Here is a 19,152-nt window from a genome sequence, read left to right as displayed (position 1 = left end):
TACAGAATTGGTAGAATGACTGGAAGACTACCAAAAGAATTAGCAGATGATGTTGTTGGTTCAGTATTGGACTGTTTCAGGTATGTGAAGATGTCTTTTTTCTCTTGAAATGTCTTCTTTTTATTATTGATTCTCTACTTCGTACTGTTTAAAAGTTACCTATTCTACCTTTTTATTTTTTCCAGACTATATTAAATTTTTTTAAAATTCTGTACTTAATAACCATCACCACCAACAGAAAACATTTAATCAATTTCATACAAAAGTACAAAATCACAAACCCCATTGTTTATAATTTATTTAAGAATATGTCAATTATATATGTATGCTAGTATAAATATCTGGTTTTGAGTTCCCTTTGGATTTGTTTTACTTGTATATTTTTTCTCTTGATTTTGTGGTTGCTTTTTAAAAATTGTAATCATAGTATGTATTAAGTTCTCTTTTTGTCTTTCATTTTCTTTATATTTATGATATTTGCCATTTCTAGTGACATAATACAATTCATTACATTCAAATATCACAATCTGTTTAGCCATTTCTCCCATTCATTGCATTTGCTTTTAATTCTGGTTATTTTGGCACAACAAACAATGCTTCTGTGAATATTTTCATAAATATATATCTTTTTACCCTCTCAATAATGCCCTTAGGTCCTAACCTTAGTAATGGGATCTTTGGGTCGATGAACATGAATAGCTTTATAGCTCTTAATGTATGTTTCCATTTTGTTTTCTAAAAATCAGCAATTCACAAAAGCTCTAGCATAATATTAGGGCCTATTTTTCTGTGTTCCTATCAACATTTAATTTAATCATTTTAGCCCATCTTATTCTGATTAACATATATTACCAGGACCATATTTGATAAATTGGTCCTTAGGCAGCAGAGACAATCTGTTGCCAGAAATATATTCTTTCCAAAGCAAGTTTTTGTAGTTTGTCATATCTAGTGGGACTTTTGTTCTAGTGCCACAAGGGATACAGGATCACCTCCATGTTATAGATGAGTGTTGAAGTAAGACTTTTCCAGAATATTTATGCTCTATAAGCCATTATTGTCACACCAGAAACTATGCTTCGGTCATATGTATGCTCAGTTTTAGGTCTGTCACTAACCTTATGCAGTTGTGTGTGGGCTCCCCAGATATCTATTTTACCTAACTTATCTAAGGTTCTATTTATCTACTTACCTTCTTTTTTCTTTATTTTTTGGTTAGATTTGTCTAGTTCAGAGAGGGAAAAATTAAAGTTCACCACTATTATTTTGTTATCTATTTCCATCTGTCTCTCATTTATTTTTTTCTTTAAAAATCTGTGTATTATAACACTTAGTGCAGGTCCAGTATTGATAATGCTTCATTATCCATAGTTACTCCCAACCCCCCACCTCCACCCTCCATCCAAAATACTATAGTTATCCTTTTAATCTATTTTGGCTTCAACTCTGTCAATGATCATGACTACTACCCCTGACTTCTGGATCAACTGAGGCATTTTATATTTTGCTCCAGCCCCTTATCTTTACTTTCTATGTGTGTCTCATTTTTAGTGTCTTTCATATAGACAACACATTGTGAGGTTCTTGTTTTTGACCTTTTCTAACATATTTTCTTCCCATGTGTGAATTCAGCTCTTTATACTCACAATGCATACAGAAATCCACTAGTTATGCATTTCTGTCTACTCTCTTTCTCCTTGTTGTTTGTCTCCCTCTTCCTTTCTGTCATATCTCTCCTCAGATGTCCTATTTCCTTTTATCAAAATCTCTCCTAGTCACATCCGTTCCCCTAAATCTTCCCTTATTATTATCTCTCCTTGCTCTCTTATTTCCAGATTGGCCCACTCTTCCAAAGATCACTTCCTTTTCCCTTCCTCTTTTACCTTTTAATTCTTACTGTCTACCCTTGCCACAATCTCTTCCTAATCCCCCAATTTTGCGCTCTTACTTCTTGATTCCCTTATCTCCTCACCTTACCCTGCCTACCTCTTGTTATGTACTCCCTTCTGCATATCTCTCCCTTGTCTTACATTCTGTCCTCAAATCCTCCCATATCTCATTATCCTTCCCTCCTGGTTCTCTGTAAGTTAAGAAAATTTTTACTCTTCTATTTGGATATGTTGTTCTCTCTTTATCCCAGGTCTGATGCAATTTGGGTTCTAGTACTTCCAGCCCTCCACTCCATTGACCCTTCTGTGGGCAGTTCCTCTACTCATTCCTCCTCCATATGAGACAGCCATTCTATTCTACCTCTTCCTGCTATATTCCACCACCATTTTGGCTCTTTCCATCACATTCCTTCGAACTTGAGTCTTTCATCCCTACCCATTCCTTCAACATATTGAAGCAATAATGCCATTCCCAGGGACCATAGATGAAATTTTCCCATACCAGAATTAAACAATTTGACCTTTTGGGTTCCTTATGATTGATCTTCCTTTTGTATGTTTCATATTGATCAAATTTTCTGCTAAGTTCTAGGTTTTTCTCCAGCAATAGTTAAAACTCCTTTAATTCATTTAATGTTTACTTTTTTCTTTTATAAATTTTGTGGATATTTATTCTTGATTGTAAGCTAGTTCTTTTCCTCTGTGAAATGTTGTGTTCCATGTCCTGAGTTATTTTAAAGTTGTGTCTGCTAAGTCTTGTGTTATTCTGACTATGGCTCCATGGTATTTAAATTATTTTTTTTCTTGTTGCTGATAGTACTTTTTCCTGAACCTGGGGTCTACAGAACTTAGCAATGATGCTCCTAAGCATTTTTATCTTTGGATCTCTGAGGTGGTGATCAATGGATTCTTTCAATTTCTGTTTTACTCTGTTTCTAGAATTTTCAGGGCAGTTTTCTATGATTACTTCTTGGATTATGGTGTCTAAAGTCTTGTTTTCTGAAGGTCAAACTATTCTTAAATTATCTCTCCTTGATCTATTTTCCAAGTCAGTTTTTGTGATGTTTCAGTTTCTCTTTTATTTCATTTCATTCTTTGAATTTTGCTTTATTATTTCTTGTTGTATTAGGAAATCTTTAGCTTCCCCTTGTCCAGTTCTAGTTCTTAATACATTATTTCTTTCTGTATGTTTCTTGATCTTTTTTACATTTGGAAATTTCTTTCATAAGTTCTTGCTTGTTTTTTTTTTCTTCTAATTTTCCCCATGCTCTTCCAAAAGGTATTTTTTTTTTTGCATGTGTTTGTTTTTTTTCCTGGATCCTATCTAGATATTTCAGTTTTTATAGTCTAGCATTGTTTATTCTCTGGGTTCCTGCTCAAGTCCCAGTCCATGATTGACCTCCGGTCAGAGCCAGTGAGCAGTTTTGCTACTGCATCTGCAAGCTGCCAGTCTGCCTCTCTCTGTGACAACAACCAGGAACTTCACTCCCCTGGAAGTGACCACAGCTGAAAGGACCCAAGTCTCTTGGTAAGTATGGTTAGAACCATACTTACCATTGCATGCTCTTTCCTTATTACTCCTCCCCTAACACTTCCACAGCTCTGGACTGATAGTCTGCATTTTTCAGGGCTCCAAAGTCCTTTTGTTAGCAATGTTGAATTCCTGCCCTTAGGGTCTGGTGCTTGCCAGGTGTCCACTCCTTTAGTCTTCTGCCCTGGGCCAGCCTGGAGTGGAGGAGGCTTTAGCAAACACTGTTACTCCCAGGCCCTCCACTTTTTGATTCAGATTCCAGTGGTATCCTTGGGGATTCAGGCTCCCCACAACTTGGACTTTAGCAAACAAGGCAAGGTTGCTAATCCTGCACTCAGGGGTTGCTTTGTGGTTTCCTTCTGTTTGTTCTGTTCCTTTCCTACTTGTGGGCCTGAGGTCCAAGGAAATAAAAAACTTTTCTCCCCAGTTGTCTTTAGCTTTTCAATTTCACTCCAGACTCCTATCTGTCTTTTGACACCTTGAATGTTGATTTTATGGAGTTATTTTTGGTTGTTTATGGGGGGTGGTTTAGGAGGGTGGAGCTTCAGACTCTTCTTTGCCATCTTCCCGCAGTGCTTCTGCTCCAGATTACATGTTGATACAATTTTTAGTAATGGTTTTCTGACATTTTGCAATCCATGTTCTCTCCCTCTCTCCCATACTTCCACTCCCCAAGAAGGCAGATAATATGATTATACATGTTAACATATAGTAATATTTCTTTTTTCATCCTGTGAAACAAGATACATATTGCTTATACTAGAGAGAAATTCATGGAGGAAACAAAGTGAAGAATAGTATGCTTCAAGTTGCATTGAGACTCTTATCAGTTTCTTTTATGTTAGTGTATGTTTTTTTTTCCATGACTATTGGATCCTTGCCTTGTTATAGTTAAGTAATTCACAGTTGATCATCATAAGCTATTGTTATCATGTAAAACATTTTCATGATTCCCTCACTTTACTTTGTATCATATACATTTTCCAAAATTTTTTTTGATTACCTTATTTGCCATTTTTTATGGCACAGTAGTATTTCCTATACCATAACTTGTTCAGCCATTCCTCGGTTGATGGAAATCCTTTCAGTTTCAAGTCCTTTATCACCACAAAAAGAGATACTATAAATTTTTTTTTTTATAAATAGATCCTTTTCCCCTATTTTTAATCTCTTTGGGATACACACCTAGTAGAGGAATTGCCAGGTCAAAGCTTATTTTTATGGCCCTTTGGGCATGGTTCTAGATTGCTCTCCAGAATGGAGATCACAATCAGTTCACAGTTCCTCCTATAGTGTCTAGTGTCCCATTTTTCTCACATTCCTTCCAACATTTATCATTTTCTTTTTTTTTAGCCATGTTGGTCTAATAGATATGAGATGTTATCTCAGCATTGTTTTAATTTGCATTGCTCTAACAATAGTGATTTGGAATATTTTTTCATGATTAAAGATAATTTTAATGTCTTCCTCTGAGAATTGCCTATTCATATCATTTGACCATTTGTAAATTGGAAAATGCTCTCTTCTTAAAAATTTGACTAAATTTGACATGCAGAATGTATTTGATCCCCTTGCTATAAAGATTTTTTCCTAGTTTATTGTTTGCCTTTTTATCTTGCTTGCATTGCATTGATTTTGTTTTTGCAAATCCTTTATAATTTACCGTAATCAAAATTTAACTATTTTATATCTTGTAATGTTCTCTGTATCTTGTTTGGTCAAAAATTCTTCCCTTATCCATAGATATGACACACAAGGCGTTTTGTGGTACCTTAATTTGTTTATGGTATCACCTGTTAAATTTAAATTGTGGTTGAGACTGAAATATATTAAGTAGGTGTTCACCAGGGATTTAATTTCTAAATCCCAAATGAATTACTAAAGTAAATGGAATTTATGGTAGTTTATTTACAATAGAGAGAAGATAATAAGGAGAGAGAAAGGAAAGGAGAGGAGGGGAGTGGAGGGGAGGGGAGGGGAGGGTTTTGACTTGCCCAAGGTCACATAGCTAGTAAGTGGCTAAGCCAATAAGCATGCATTCCGGCTTCCTCTAAGTCTCAAGATGATGAGACCACTAAGGCAGGGTCACTAAGTCATCCTTTCACTCTTTCACTCCTGGTCACTACTCAACTGTCTGTCTTCCAGTCTCTGATCTCCTCGAATAGGATATTGAATCGAATATTTCTTCTGGCTTCTGGTTCGCTTTTTAAAGATCTTTTTCTCTTCTGTCACCTCCCCTAAATTTCACGTCTACCAATCACAGCAGACACTTTTCTCCAGGACTGCCCACTCTTTAGTTCATACCTTCTTTGGTTAGATTATACCTTTTTGAGTTACTTAACACCTTTTTTGGTTAGTTCACCTTTTGTAGTTACTTAAATACCTTTTTGTAGATACTTAAAATACTGAGTTATCACCTTTTGAGGTTTAAAATTAAAAATAGATTGTGGATTACAATTCAATCTCCCCAATAAAGGAAAATAAGTATCTTCATTGTTACAATCAGGGGATTACAATTTAATCTTCACAATCAAGGAAGAGCTAAGTATCTTCATTGTTACAGTCAGGAGATAACTAAATCGAATCTCCACACACACACACCCCCTTTATTTCTAAACATGTATATATTTTGTTTTTACCTTACTCTATAATAAGAAATGTTTCTCTATGCCTAGTTTCTGCCATAGCTATTATTGATTTTCTCAGCAATTTTTGTTGAATTGAGTCCTCACCTCCCTACCCACCCCAACTTAGATCTTTGGATGTGTCAAACTCTAGGTTAATATAGTCATTTAACCACTGCCTGTTGATTGCCTAATCTATTCAAGTGGTACACCTGTATTTCTTGGCTAATACCAGATTATTTTGATGTTTGCTGCTTTATAATATAGTTTGGATTATGGTACAGGTAAGTCATTTTCCTTCATTTTTTCCCCAGTAATTCTCTTGATATTCTTTGTCTTTTGTTCTTCCAGATTTATTTCATCACTTTTTTTCTAGCTCTATGAGAGAATTTTTGGGTAGTTTGATTGGTGTGGCACCAAATAAATAAATCAGGAAGAATTATCATTTTTATATTATTGACTTAACCTAACATGAACAATGAATATTTTACCAGTTGTTTTGATCTGACTTTATTTGTGAGAAAAGTGTTTTTGTAGTTGTGATCATATAGTTCCTGGGTTTGTCTTGTCAGGTAGACTCCCAGGTATTTTATATTATCTACAGTTATTTTAGATTGTATTTCTCTATCTCTTGTGGTTGAGCTTTATTGGTAGTATAGATATATGCTGATGATTTATGTAGGTTTATTTTATATACTAAAACGTTGTTAAGGTTGTTTCAATAGTTTTTTGGATGATTTTCTAGGATTCTCCAAATATACTATTATATAATCTTCAAAGAGTGATAACTTTATTTCTTCAATGCCTTTTCTAATTCCTTCAATTTCTTCTTACTGCTATAGCTAGCATTTCTGATACAATACTGAATAGGGGTGGTGATGATGGGCATCCTTGCTTTACTCCTGGTCATATTGGGAAGGCTTCTAGCCTAACCCCATTATAGACAATGCTTGCTAAAGGTTTTATAGAGATATTATTTATAATTTTGAAGAATATTCCATTTACTCCACTGTTCATGAATGTCTATAATAGGAATGGGTATTGTATATTGTCAAAAACTTTTTCTTCATCTATTGAGAAAATCATATAATTTCTGTAGGTTTCGTTATTGATATCGTCAATTATGTTGATAGTTTTTCTTATCTCGAACTTATCCCTGCATTCCTAGTATAAAATCTAGATGGTCATGATACATAGTCCTTGTAATACATTGCTGTGATCTCATTGCTTGGTATTTTTTTGCATCAGTATTCATTAGGGAATATAGCAGTGATGGCAGACCTATGGCATGGGTGCCAAAGATGGCATATAGAACATTCTGTCCCCTAGAAAGGCAGAGGGAATTGGATGGAGCTGCTCCCTTCCCCATCTCCACTGTGCCTGATGATATTTTTTCATATCACTCACCCCTCTGCCCAACAGCCGAATGGGAGCACTTTCTTCCTTGTGTGGCATAAAGGGTGGTGGTGGTGCAGGGCATACCCAGCACTCAATGGGTTTGTGTTATAAAAGAATTTGGTAGAGTTCCTTCCTTAAGTTATTTTTCCAAATAGTATAGTATTATTGTAGTATATAGTAAATGTATATTTTGTAATTTGTATAATTCTGGTCGTATATTGTATTGGTATAGCATTTATGAATTGTTCTTTGAGTGTTTTTTGAATCTTTTGTGGTATTCACTTGTGAATTCATCTGGCCGTAAGACTTTTTTCTTAGGAAATTCATTGATGGCTTATTCAAATTCTTTTTTGTGAAATGGGATTGTTCAAGAATTCGATTTCCTCTTCTATTAATTTGGACAATATGTATTCCTTTAAATATTCATTTTTTTCACTTTGATTTTTAGATTTTGTTGGTATATAATTGGGTTAATAACTCCTAATAATTGCTTTAATTTTTTCATCATTGGTTGTAAATTTGCCCTTTTGATTTTTGATACTGGCCATTCGGTTTTCTTTCTTTGTTTTTAATTTTTTAGAATAATTTTAACCAGTGGTTAATCAACATATTGTTTTTTTTCATAAAACAAACTGTCTTATTTATTAGTCTGATAGTTTTCTTGCTTTCAGTTTTATTGCTCTTTCGTTTGATTTTTAGGATTTCTAATTTGGTATCTAATTGAGGATTTAAAATTTGTTCTTTTTCTTGTTCTTTTTTTAGTTGCACACCCAATTCATGGATCTACTTTTTCTCCATTTTATTGGTGTAAGCTTTTAGAGATATAAAATTTCCCCTTGGTACTGTATCCCGGATATTTTTTTGGGTTGTCTTCTTGTCATTCTCTTTAATGAAATTGATGATTGTTTCAATGATTTGTTCTTTGATAAACTTTTTCTTTAAGATAAAGTTATTTAGTTTATAATTAGTTTTAGTCTCTTTTTTTCTCCAGCTCTTTGTGCAGTTTAATTTTTATAGAATTATGGTTTGGAAAGGATGTAGTTAATATTTCTACTTTTCTGTATTTGGTTGTAAGGCTTTAATGTTCTATTATGTGGTCAGTTTTTATAAGGGTGCCATATGTAGCTGAGAAAAAGGTATATTCTCTTTATTCCCAGAGGTCTATCAAAACTCTTTTCTAAAATTCTATTCACCTCTTTAGTTTCTGTTTTATTTTTTGGTTTGATTTATTTAATTCTGAGATGGGAAGGTTAATTTCCTTTATTAATAAAGTTTTGTTTTCTATATCCTCTTATTACTTGGGTAATGTCTCCTTTAAGAATTTGAATGCTTTTCTAATTGATGCATATATATTTAATATTGACTTTATGTTGTTGTTTATGGTTCCTTTTATGAAGATGTAATTTCCTTCCTTGTCCCTTAAAATTAGATCAGTTTTCACTTTTGCCTTGTCTGTGATCATAATTGCTACTTCTGCTTTATTAACTAACTGAAGCATAGTAGATTCTACTTCAGCTCTTTAACTTTGTTCTGTATATTTCCCAGCTTTAAATGTGTTTCTTGTAGAATTGTAATTGTGGGATTCTGGTTTTTAATCTACTTTGCTATCTTTTTCTGTTTTATAGGAGAGTTCATCCCCTTCATATTTCATAGTTATGATTACTGTGTTTCCCTCCCTCTTATTTTCCCTGTTTATCCTTCTCTTTGTCTCCTTTCAACCTTTTCATGGTCATAAATTTTTTGCTTTTGACTACCCCTAATCTGCAAGTATATCTCTTTTCTCTGTCCCCTAACCCCCAGCTTTTTGTTGTTCCTCCTTTCTTTTTTATTTCCCAATACTCTAGACCTGAGTTTGGTTGTTATTCTTGTTTTGTGCCAGTTCTGATGAGAGTAAGGTTTGAGCATTGCTGGATGTCTGTTCCTCATGCACCCCCCACCTACCCCCCAATCTTCCCTTCCACTCTATGAAATCTTGTCTTGTCATGTGAGATAATTTATCCACAACATTCTCCTCTTTTCTTTTTTTCAAAGTGTATTTCTCTTATCCCTTGATTATTTTTCTTTTTGGATATCTTCATTTCATATTTAACTTATTCACTGCTCTCTGTCTATGTGTGTTCCTATTCACTGTGGTAACATTGATAACGTTCTTAATTATGTTCAGTATCTTCAGTATTTTTAGTACTAAAATACTTCAATTATCTATCTTAAGCATCTTAGTTATTACCCTCTTAATAGTAATTTAATCAGTTTAAGCCTCTTGTTTCACTTGATTACCTTAAAGTATCTTAAGTATCTCTTTTTACAAAAGATATCTTAAGTAGTTAACATTTTCTCATATAAGAATATAATCAATTTGACCCCATTGTCTTCCTTGATTATCCATGGTATCTTAATAAGTATTGATCTCTTTTTCCATAGATATATTAAACATCTTAAAAAGTTTACTTTTTTTTGATAATGGCTTTTAGGTAATCCAGTGATTCTTAGGCTATCTTGGATTAGTTTTCAGGTCAGTTGTTTTTCCAGAATGATATTTCAGATTTTTTTCCTATTTTTTCATTCTTTTGAATTTGTTTTTATTGTTTCTTGGAGTCATTAGCTTCCATTCATCCCATTCTAATTTTTAGGGAGCCATTTTCTTCTTTGAGGCTTTATATTTCCATTCTTAGGGAGTTCTCTTCCTATTTGAGGTAGCTCTGTTTCTAGGACTATTGTTCTGCTCTTGTACTGTCGTCTATTCCAGTGCCTGATGTTCATTCAGCTATTCCTACTCCAGATTTCAGCATAGGTGGCCTGGTTGACCTTCTCTAGGGAATTTTATAGTTTTTCTGTTCAGATGCCATTCACACTGTGTGGTGTTGGGCTCTGTTTACTCTCTGTGGAGACTAGAACTCATGGGGTCAGTTTCTCCCTCAGCTATCCATGCTAGGTTGCAACTGGTTTCTGCTGTGGCTAGACTATGTGGGGCCTCCTGCTTCCCCCTGCTTCCTGTTCTTTATTGAAGTGATTTCTACTTTTCCCCTCCTGAAGCTTTCCCTACAGAGTTGGCTATGCTCTTTCCCCTGCACCTTATGCTGTTTTTCCTCTGAACTCCACTGAAGCTTGCTCAGTACTTTCTTATTCTACACCATGGGTAGGTTTTTGATGTGTTTTTGTTCCTCTCTGGTTATTTGAAATGTAATTGGTGGGCTCTGATTATTTCTTACTCTACTATCTTGGCAACTGGCAATCAAATGTTAATCTGCCTTTGATTCAATTAAATTTTGTTTTCTATTCATGGAGATTAGTCTTTTTTCCCTTTTTCTTCCTTCCCTCTGCTTCCCTACCTCACAAATTACAAAAGCAAGAAAAATAAAACCGCTCATATAAATGTGTATAGTAAGCAAAGAAAATTCTTGCAATGACCATGTCAAAAAAAATATATTTCATTCTTCACTTTAAGTTTATTATCTCTCTATCAAAAGGTAGACAGTGTTTCATCTGAAATTTTGGTTGCTCCGTGTGTTGATCAGAATTCCTAAATCTTTCAAAGCCTTTTTGTCTTTACAATGTTGTTTGTATTGTCTATGTTTTTCTCTTGATTCTATCTACTTCACTCTATATCAATTCTGACAAATCTTCCCTGGTTCCCATCATCATATCTTTTAGCGCAATATTATTCCATCAATTCATGTACCATAACTTGTTTATCCATACCCCTGTTAATGGATGTCCCCTCAATTTTTCTATCTTTGTTGTATGAAAAAAGCTACTATAAATATTTTTGTATATATGGGTCCTTTTCCTCATTATCTGATATCTTTTGGGTATAGATGTAGAAGGAGTTCTAGATCTAAATGTTTCCACAGTTTACTAGTATTTTGGCCCATCTTTAAAATCTGACAGAGCTCACACGAGTAGTATAAATCCTACAATAACCAATAGGAACACATTTAAAGAATGCTTTGAAGTATTCTATGAGAAAAGTAATTTAAAATTATTACAGATGAGGACCTGTAAATCAGAGAGGTTAAATTTAGTAAGGGGTGTAAGGTGGTATTATTCAAACTCTAGTCTCTTGGGTACAAATCCATCATTCTTCCTCATAGAGGATTTGTGGTTGAACAGTAGTAGTGTAAGATAATTTCATGTTTTTGTACTATGTTGCTTACATATGTTGATCTAACAAGGCTTTAAAAAAACCAAAGTCAAATAAATTGAGTAACAAATAAGACTTCATTTTGAGTGTCTTTAAGTAGAGAATGCTGATTGGAGTAGGCTTTTTTAACATAAGATATGCATTGGGTCCAGTTTGGTAGACATTTAGTAAGTGCCTCCTATTTGCAGATCATTGTAAATGATTTAGATTTTCCTTTTCTGAGATTGTCATTCAAATCTTGATAGATTCATGTGAATTTAAGTTTAGTGAATTGCCCAGTGGCAGTTTTTAGGTAATTTTGGAATATTCATGAAGATGTCTGTATGTTTATGAGATAAATTTTATTATAGAAGAGAAGTTTAGAGAACGTGGTGCTGCAGTGGTATAATTAAAAAAAAATCTTGTTATATATAGTCTTTTTTCTGGGGAGATAGTGGGTGACTTTTACTTACCTTGTCTAATGGAAATTTTTTTTTTACTCAATAAAATATCCTTCACAGGTGCAGATAAATTTAAGTACAGATAAAATTTAGTTTCAGCTTTCCCAGTTGATAACAAAAACCTTCATTTTTAGTTAGGCTCTATGTCTAGAATTGTCATACTGAGTGGTCTTGGTAATCCTGTGGAAAACTGTGCATAATAAGAGGACTAAATAATTTAGTCAGAAAAGACAATTCTGTAAGCAAGAGCCAAAGTAATGTGTGTTTCTTCTTAAACACGTTTCCCCTTGCACTTAGCCTCAAGCACTGACAATTTAAGGAATACATTAATAATATGTCAAACTTTATTTGCCATCCTTAGGACAATGCTAAATACATGGTAGATACTTCCTGTTAGAAAAATATTTCTGTACATTCATGAAGTGCAAATTTTCTTTTTTTCAGATTGTCTTTTGGTACCTAGTTTTCAATGTGAAACATTGAAAATAATTTTGGTTATCTTTCACTATTTTTAGGTAAAATGGGATATATCTTATAAGGAACAAATTTGTTGTCCCTTTTTTATTTGAAAATAATGATACTGATTTATCAGTAGGCTGTGCCTTTTCCAGGATTAGTGATGAAAATTTTGTTGGGTTTTATCCATATTTTTTTTTCAAGGTTGTCTCACGTGACATGCTTTTCTAGACTATTAATCTGGGCCAGCTGCTGTTAGCAGGCTCAGTTTTTTTCAGGTTAGTCTGATAAACCAGTTGAGAATAAAACAAAATGAGACGAGGACTTCCGGTTAAGATGGCGGCTTAGAGAAAGCTAAAGTTCAGATCTCCGGAAAACCCTTCCTGACCGATCTCAAACTATAAGCTCCTAAGGCGCCGAAATTCAAAATGATCAACAGCATAGACCCTGGGAACCCTCCTGGACCTGGACCCGGATCAAAAGGTACGGCCCCCTCAAAAGCCAGAACCCGAGATCACTCGGACCTAAGGGGTAGGAGTGCAGAGTCCAAGGCTCCCGGAAGCCGCAGCCCCGCCCGGCTCAGAGAGCAGGGTCCTCGGAACAACAACCCTCAGGGCCTTCTATCCAAGTCCCAGTGAAAGTCACTGCCCTCAGAGCTCCCCCGGCAGAGAGCAGGGTCGAAACAACAGCAACCCTCAGGGCCTACTATCCGAGTCCCAGTGAAAGTCACTGCCCTCGGAGCTCCCCGCTGCAGAGAGCAGGCTCGTCTGAAACAACAGCAACCCTTAGGGCAGGCAAGACAGCCTCACAGGCTGGATCCTGCTATCCATGTCTCAGTGAAAGTCACTGCCCTCGGAGCTCCTGCTGCAGAGAGCAGGCTTGTCTGAAACAACAGCAACCCTCAGGGCGGGCAAGACAGCCCCATGGGCTGGATCCTGCTATCCAAGTCTCAGCGAAAGTCACTGCCCTTGGAGCTCTGGGAAGCCGAAGCCCATCCCCCCGCAGGCCGACGAAACAGCCTCACGGCCAGCTATTCTGAAGGCAACTTCCGGAAAGCAACCCGACCCAGAGAGCCGGGGGAGAGTGTGGCCTCCTGGTCCGACCCTTCCACTCCAGTTCCAGTGAGGCATACTCAATTTAACCCAGGGAAACCTCATAGAACTGACAATCTGCCCAGGACTAAAGCCTCTGAACACCAGACAGAGATAAGAAAAGCTAATCCTCCCCATTCAGAGATGGCAAACTCCACAGAAGCACAGAAGCCCCAAAATACCAAGAAAAATAAGAAGAAAGGGGCGACTTTGGACACATTCTATGGAGCCAAAATACAAAATACAGAGGAGATAGAAGAAGATATACAAGAAAATTCTCCAAAATCTTCCAAAGGAAATGGAAACTCTCCACAAACCCATGAAGAATTTGAATCAGAAATGACCAAAAAGATGGAAGCCTTCTGGGAGGAAAAGTGGGAAATAATGCAAAAGAAATTCACGCATCTACAAAACCAGTTTGACCAAACTGTAAAAGAAAACCAGGCTTTAAAGCAAGAACTAATAAAGCAAAGCCAAAACACCAAGAAATTAGAAGAGAACATAAAATATCTCACCGACAAGGTGATAGATCTGGAAAATAGAGGGAGAAGAGATAATTTAAGAATAATTGGACTCCCAGAAAAGCCAGAAATAAACACCAAACTCGATATGGTGATACAAGATATAATCAAAGAAAATTGCCCAGAGATTCTAGAACAAGGGGGCAATACAGCCACTGACAGAGCTCACAGAACACCTTCTACACTAAACCCCCAAAAGACAACTCCCAGGAATGTAATTGCCAAATTCCAAAGCTATCAAACAAAAGAAAAAATCCTACAGGAAGCCAGAAAAAGACAATTTAGATATAAAGGAATGCCAATCAGGGTCACACAAGACCTTGCAATTTGTACTCTGAATGATCGTAAGGCATGGAACATGATCTTCAGAAAGGCAAGAGAGCTGGGTCTCCAACCAAGAATCAACTACCCAGCAAAACTGACTATATACTTCCAAGGGAAAGTATGGGCATTCAACAAAATAGAAGATTTCCAACTTTTTGCAAAGAAAAGACCAGAGCTCTGTGGAAAGTTTGATACCGAAAATCAAAGAGCAAGGAATACCTGAAAAGGTAAATATTAAGGAAAGGGGAAAAATGTTATCTTCTTCTTTTACTCAAACTCTCTTCTATAAGGACTACATTTATATCAATCTATGTGTACCAACATGTGGGGAAAATATAATGTATAAATAGGGGGTAAAGGAAGACCAAATAGAATAATCATTCTCACACAAAGATTCACATGGGAAGGGGAGGGGAAGAAAACTCCCTATAAGAAGGAGAGGAAGAGGGGGGGCTTTTACTTAAACCTCAATCTCAGGGAAATCAACTCTGAGAGGGAAAAACATCCAGATCCATTGGGATCTTGAATTCTATCTTACCCAACAAGGGTAGGGAGAAGGGAAAACCAAGGTGGGAAGGGGGAGAGGGAGAACAAAAAGGGAGGGAAAGAGAGGGGGGGGCAAGAAAAAGGGAGGGACTAAAAAGGGAAACATCAAGGGAGGGGACAAGGGGGACTGATTCAAAGTAAATCACTGGACTAAAAGGTAGAGCCGAAGAAGAAAAGGTTAGAATTAGGGAAGGCTATCAAAATGCCAGGGAGTCCACAAATGACAATCATAACTTTGAATGTGAATGGGATGAACTCACCCATAAAATGTAGACAAATAGCAGAATGGATTAGAATCCAAAACCCTACCATATGTTGTCTTCAAGAAACACACATGAGGCGGGTTGACACCCACAAGGTCAGAATTAAAGGATGGAGTAAGACCTTCTGGGCCTCAACTGATAGAAAGAAGGCAGGAGTGGTAATCATGATATCTGATAAAGCCAATGCAAAAATAGACCTGATCAAAAGGGATAGGGAAGGTAATTATATTTTGTTAAAAGGGACTCTAGACAATGAGGAAATATCATTAATCAACATGTATGCACCAAATAATATAGCACCCAAATTTCTAATGGAGAAACTAGGAGAATTGAAGGAAGAAATAGACAATAAAACCATACTAGTGGGAGACTTAAACCAACCATTATCAAATTTAGATAAATCAAATCAAAAAATAAATAAGAAAGAGGTAAAAGAAGTGAATGAAATCTTAGAAAAATTAGAATTAGTAGATATATGGAGAAAAATAAATAGGGATAAAAAGGAATACACCTTCTTCTCAGCACCACATGGCACATTCACAAAGATTGACCATACATTAGGTCACAGAAACATGGCACACAAATGCAGAAAAGCAGAAATAATAAATGCAGCCTTTTCACACCACAAGGCAATAAAAATAACGATCAGTAATGGTACATGGAAAACCAAATCAAAAATTAATTGGAAACTAAACAATATGATACTCCAAAATCGTTTAGTTAGAGAAGAAATCATAGAAACAATTAATAATTTCATCGAGGAAAATGACAATGGCGAAACATCCTTTCAAACCTTTTGGGATGCAGCCAAAGTGGTAATCAGAGGTAAATTCATATCCCTGAATGCTTATATTAACAAACAAGGGAGAGCAGAGATCAATCAATTGGAAATGCAAATGAAAAAACTCGAAAGCGATCAAATTAAAACCCCCCAGCAGAAAACCAAACTAGAAATCCTAAAAATTAAGGGAGAAATTAATAAAATCGAAAGTGATAGAACTATTGATTTAATAAATAAGTCAAGAAGCTGGTACTTTGAAAAAACAAACAAAATAGACAAAGTACTGGTCAATCTAATTAAAAAAAGGAAGGAAGAAAAGCAAATTCACAGCATTAAAGATGAAAAGGGGGACAGCACCTCTGAGGAAGAGGAAATTAAGGCAATCATTAGAAATTACTTTGCCCAATTATATGGCAATAAATACACCAATTTAGGAGAAATGGATGAATATATACAAAAATACAAACTGCCTAGACTAACAGAAGAGGAAATAGAATTCTTAAATAATCCCATATCAGAAATTGAAATCCAACAAGCCATCAAAGAACTTCCTAAGAAAAAATCCCCAGGGCCTGATGGATTCACCTGTGAATTCTATCAAACATTCAGAGAACAGTTAATCCCAATACTATACAAACTATTTGACATAATAAGCAAAGAGGGAGTTCTACCAAACTCCTTTTACGACACAAACATGGTACTGATTCCAAAACCAGGCAGGTCAAAAACAGAGAAAGAAAACTATAGGCCAATCTCCCTAATGAATATAGATGCAAAAATCTTAAATAGGATACTAGCAAAAAGACTCCAGCAAGTGATCAGAAGGATCATTCACCATGATCAAGTAGGATTCATACCAGGGATGCAGGGCTGGTTCAACATTAGGAAAACCATCCACATAATTGACCACATCAACAAGCAAACTAGCAAGAACCAAATGATTATCTCAATAGATGCAGAAAAAGCCTTTGATAAAATACAACACCCATTCCTATTAAAAACACTAGAAAGCATAGGAATAGAAGGGTCATTCCTAAAAATAATAAACAGTATATATCTAAAACCAACAGCTAATATCATCTGCAATGGGGATAAACTAGATGCATTCCCAATAAGATCAGGAGTGAAACAAGGATGCCCATTATCACCTCTACTATTTGACATTGTACTAGAAACACTAGCAGTAGCAATTAGAGAAGATAAAGGAATTGAAGGCATCAAAATAGGCAAAGAGGAGACCAAGTTATCACTCTTTGCGGATGACATGATGGTCTACTTAAAGAATCCTAGAGATTCAACCAAAAAGCTAAGTGAAATAATCAACAACTTTAGCAAAGTTGCAGGATACAAAATAAACCCACATAAATCATCAGCTTTTCTATAGATCTCCAACACAGCTCAGCAGCAAGAACTAGAAAGAGAAATCCCATTCAAAATCACCTTAGACAAAATAAAATACCTAGGAATCTACCTCCCAAGACAAACACAGGAACTATATGAACACAACTACAAAACACTCGCCACACAACTAAAACTAGACTTGAGCAAATGGAAAAACATTAACTGCTCATGGATAGGATGAGCCAATATAATAAAAATGACCATCCTACCCAAACTTACTTATCTATTTAGTGCCATACCCATTGAACTACCAAAATACTTCTTCACTGATTTAGAAAAAAACATAACAAAGTTCATTTGGAAGAACAAAAGATCAAGGATATCCAGGGAAAAATGAAAAAAAAAACACATATGATGGGGGCCTTGCAGTCCCTGACCTAAAACTATATTATAAAGCAGCAGTCATCAAAACAATTTGGTACTGGCTAAGAAACAGAAAGGAAGATCAGTGGAATAGACTGGGGGAAAGCAACCTCAGCAAGACAGTATACGATAAACCCAAAGATCCCAGCTTTTGGGACAAAAATCCACTATTCGATAAAAACTGTTGGGAAAATTGGAAGACAGTGTGGGAGAGACTAGGAATAGATCAACACCTCACACCCTACACCAAGATAAATTCAAAATGGGTGAGTGACTTAAACATAAAGAAGGAAACCATAAGTAAATTGGGTAAACACAGAATAGTATACATGTCAGACCTTTGGGAGGGGAAAGGCTTTAAAACCAAGCAAGATATAGAAAGAATCACAAAATGTAAAATAAATAATTTTGACTACATCAAACTAAAAAGCTTTTGTACAAACAAAACCAATGTAACTAAAATCAGAAGGGAAACAACAAATTGGGAAAAAATCTTCATAGAAACCTCTGACAAAGGTTTAATTACTCATTTGTAATGAGCTAAATCAATTGTACAAAAAATCAAGCCATTCTCCAATTGATAAATGGGCAAGGGAAATGGATAGGCAGTTCTCAGATAAAGAAATCAAAACTATTAACAAGCACATGAAGAAGTGTTCTAAATCTCTTATAATCAGAGAGATGCAAATCAAAACAACTCTGAGGTATCACCTCACACCTAGCAGATTGGCTAACATAACAGCAAAGGAAAGTAATGAATGCTGGAGGGGATGTGGCAAAGTAGGGACATTAATTCATTGCTGGTGGAGTTGTGAACTGATCCAACCATTCTGGAGGGCAATTTGGAACTATGCCCAAAGGGCGACAAAAGAATATCTACCCTTTGACCCAGCCATAGCACTGCTGGGTCTGTACCTCAAAGAGATAATGGACAAAAAGACTTGTACAAAAATATTCATAGCTGCGCTCTTTGTGGTGGCCAAAAACTGGAAAACGAGGGGATGCCCATGAATTGGGGAATGGCTGAACAAACTGTGGTATATGTTGGTGATGGAATACTATTGTGCTAAAAGGAATAATAAAGTGGAGGAGTTCCATGGAGACTGGAACAACCTCCAGGAAGTGATGCAGAGCGAGAGGAGCAGAAGCAGGAGAACATTGTACACAGAGACTAATACACTGTGGTATAATGGATCGTAATGGACTTCTCCATTAGTGGCGGTGTAATGTCCCTGAACAACTTGCAGGGATCCAGGAGAAAAAAACACCATTCATAAGCAAAGGATAAACTATGGGAGTGGAAACACCGAGGTAAAGCAACTGCCAGAATACAGAGGTTGAGGGGACATGACAGAGGAGAGACTCTAAATGAACACTCTAATG

General features: G+C 35.9%; 1 protein-coding gene across 4 annotated transcripts in view; it reads left to right on the top strand.

Moving 5' to 3' along the window:
* Positions 1-19,152, top strand: part of TBCD (tubulin folding cofactor D) — a 537,579-nt gene that overhangs the window by 175,604 nt on the left and 342,823 nt on the right. For all 4 annotated transcript variants that reach the window (XM_056814255.1, XM_056814257.1, XM_056814256.1 and 1 more), the window contains exon 13: positions 6-80. In XM_056814255.1, the coding sequence (XP_056670233.1) occupies positions 6-80 (75 nt within the window). The remainder of the gene's footprint in view (positions 1-5; positions 81-19,152) is intronic.

Source organism: Monodelphis domestica, chromosome 2 (assembly GCF_027887165.1).
Source record: "Monodelphis domestica isolate mMonDom1 chromosome 2, mMonDom1.pri, whole genome shotgun sequence".
Lineage (NCBI taxonomy): Eukaryota > Metazoa > Chordata > Mammalia > Didelphimorphia > Didelphidae > Monodelphis > Monodelphis domestica.
This window is presented reverse-complemented; position numbering and strand designations above follow the sequence as displayed.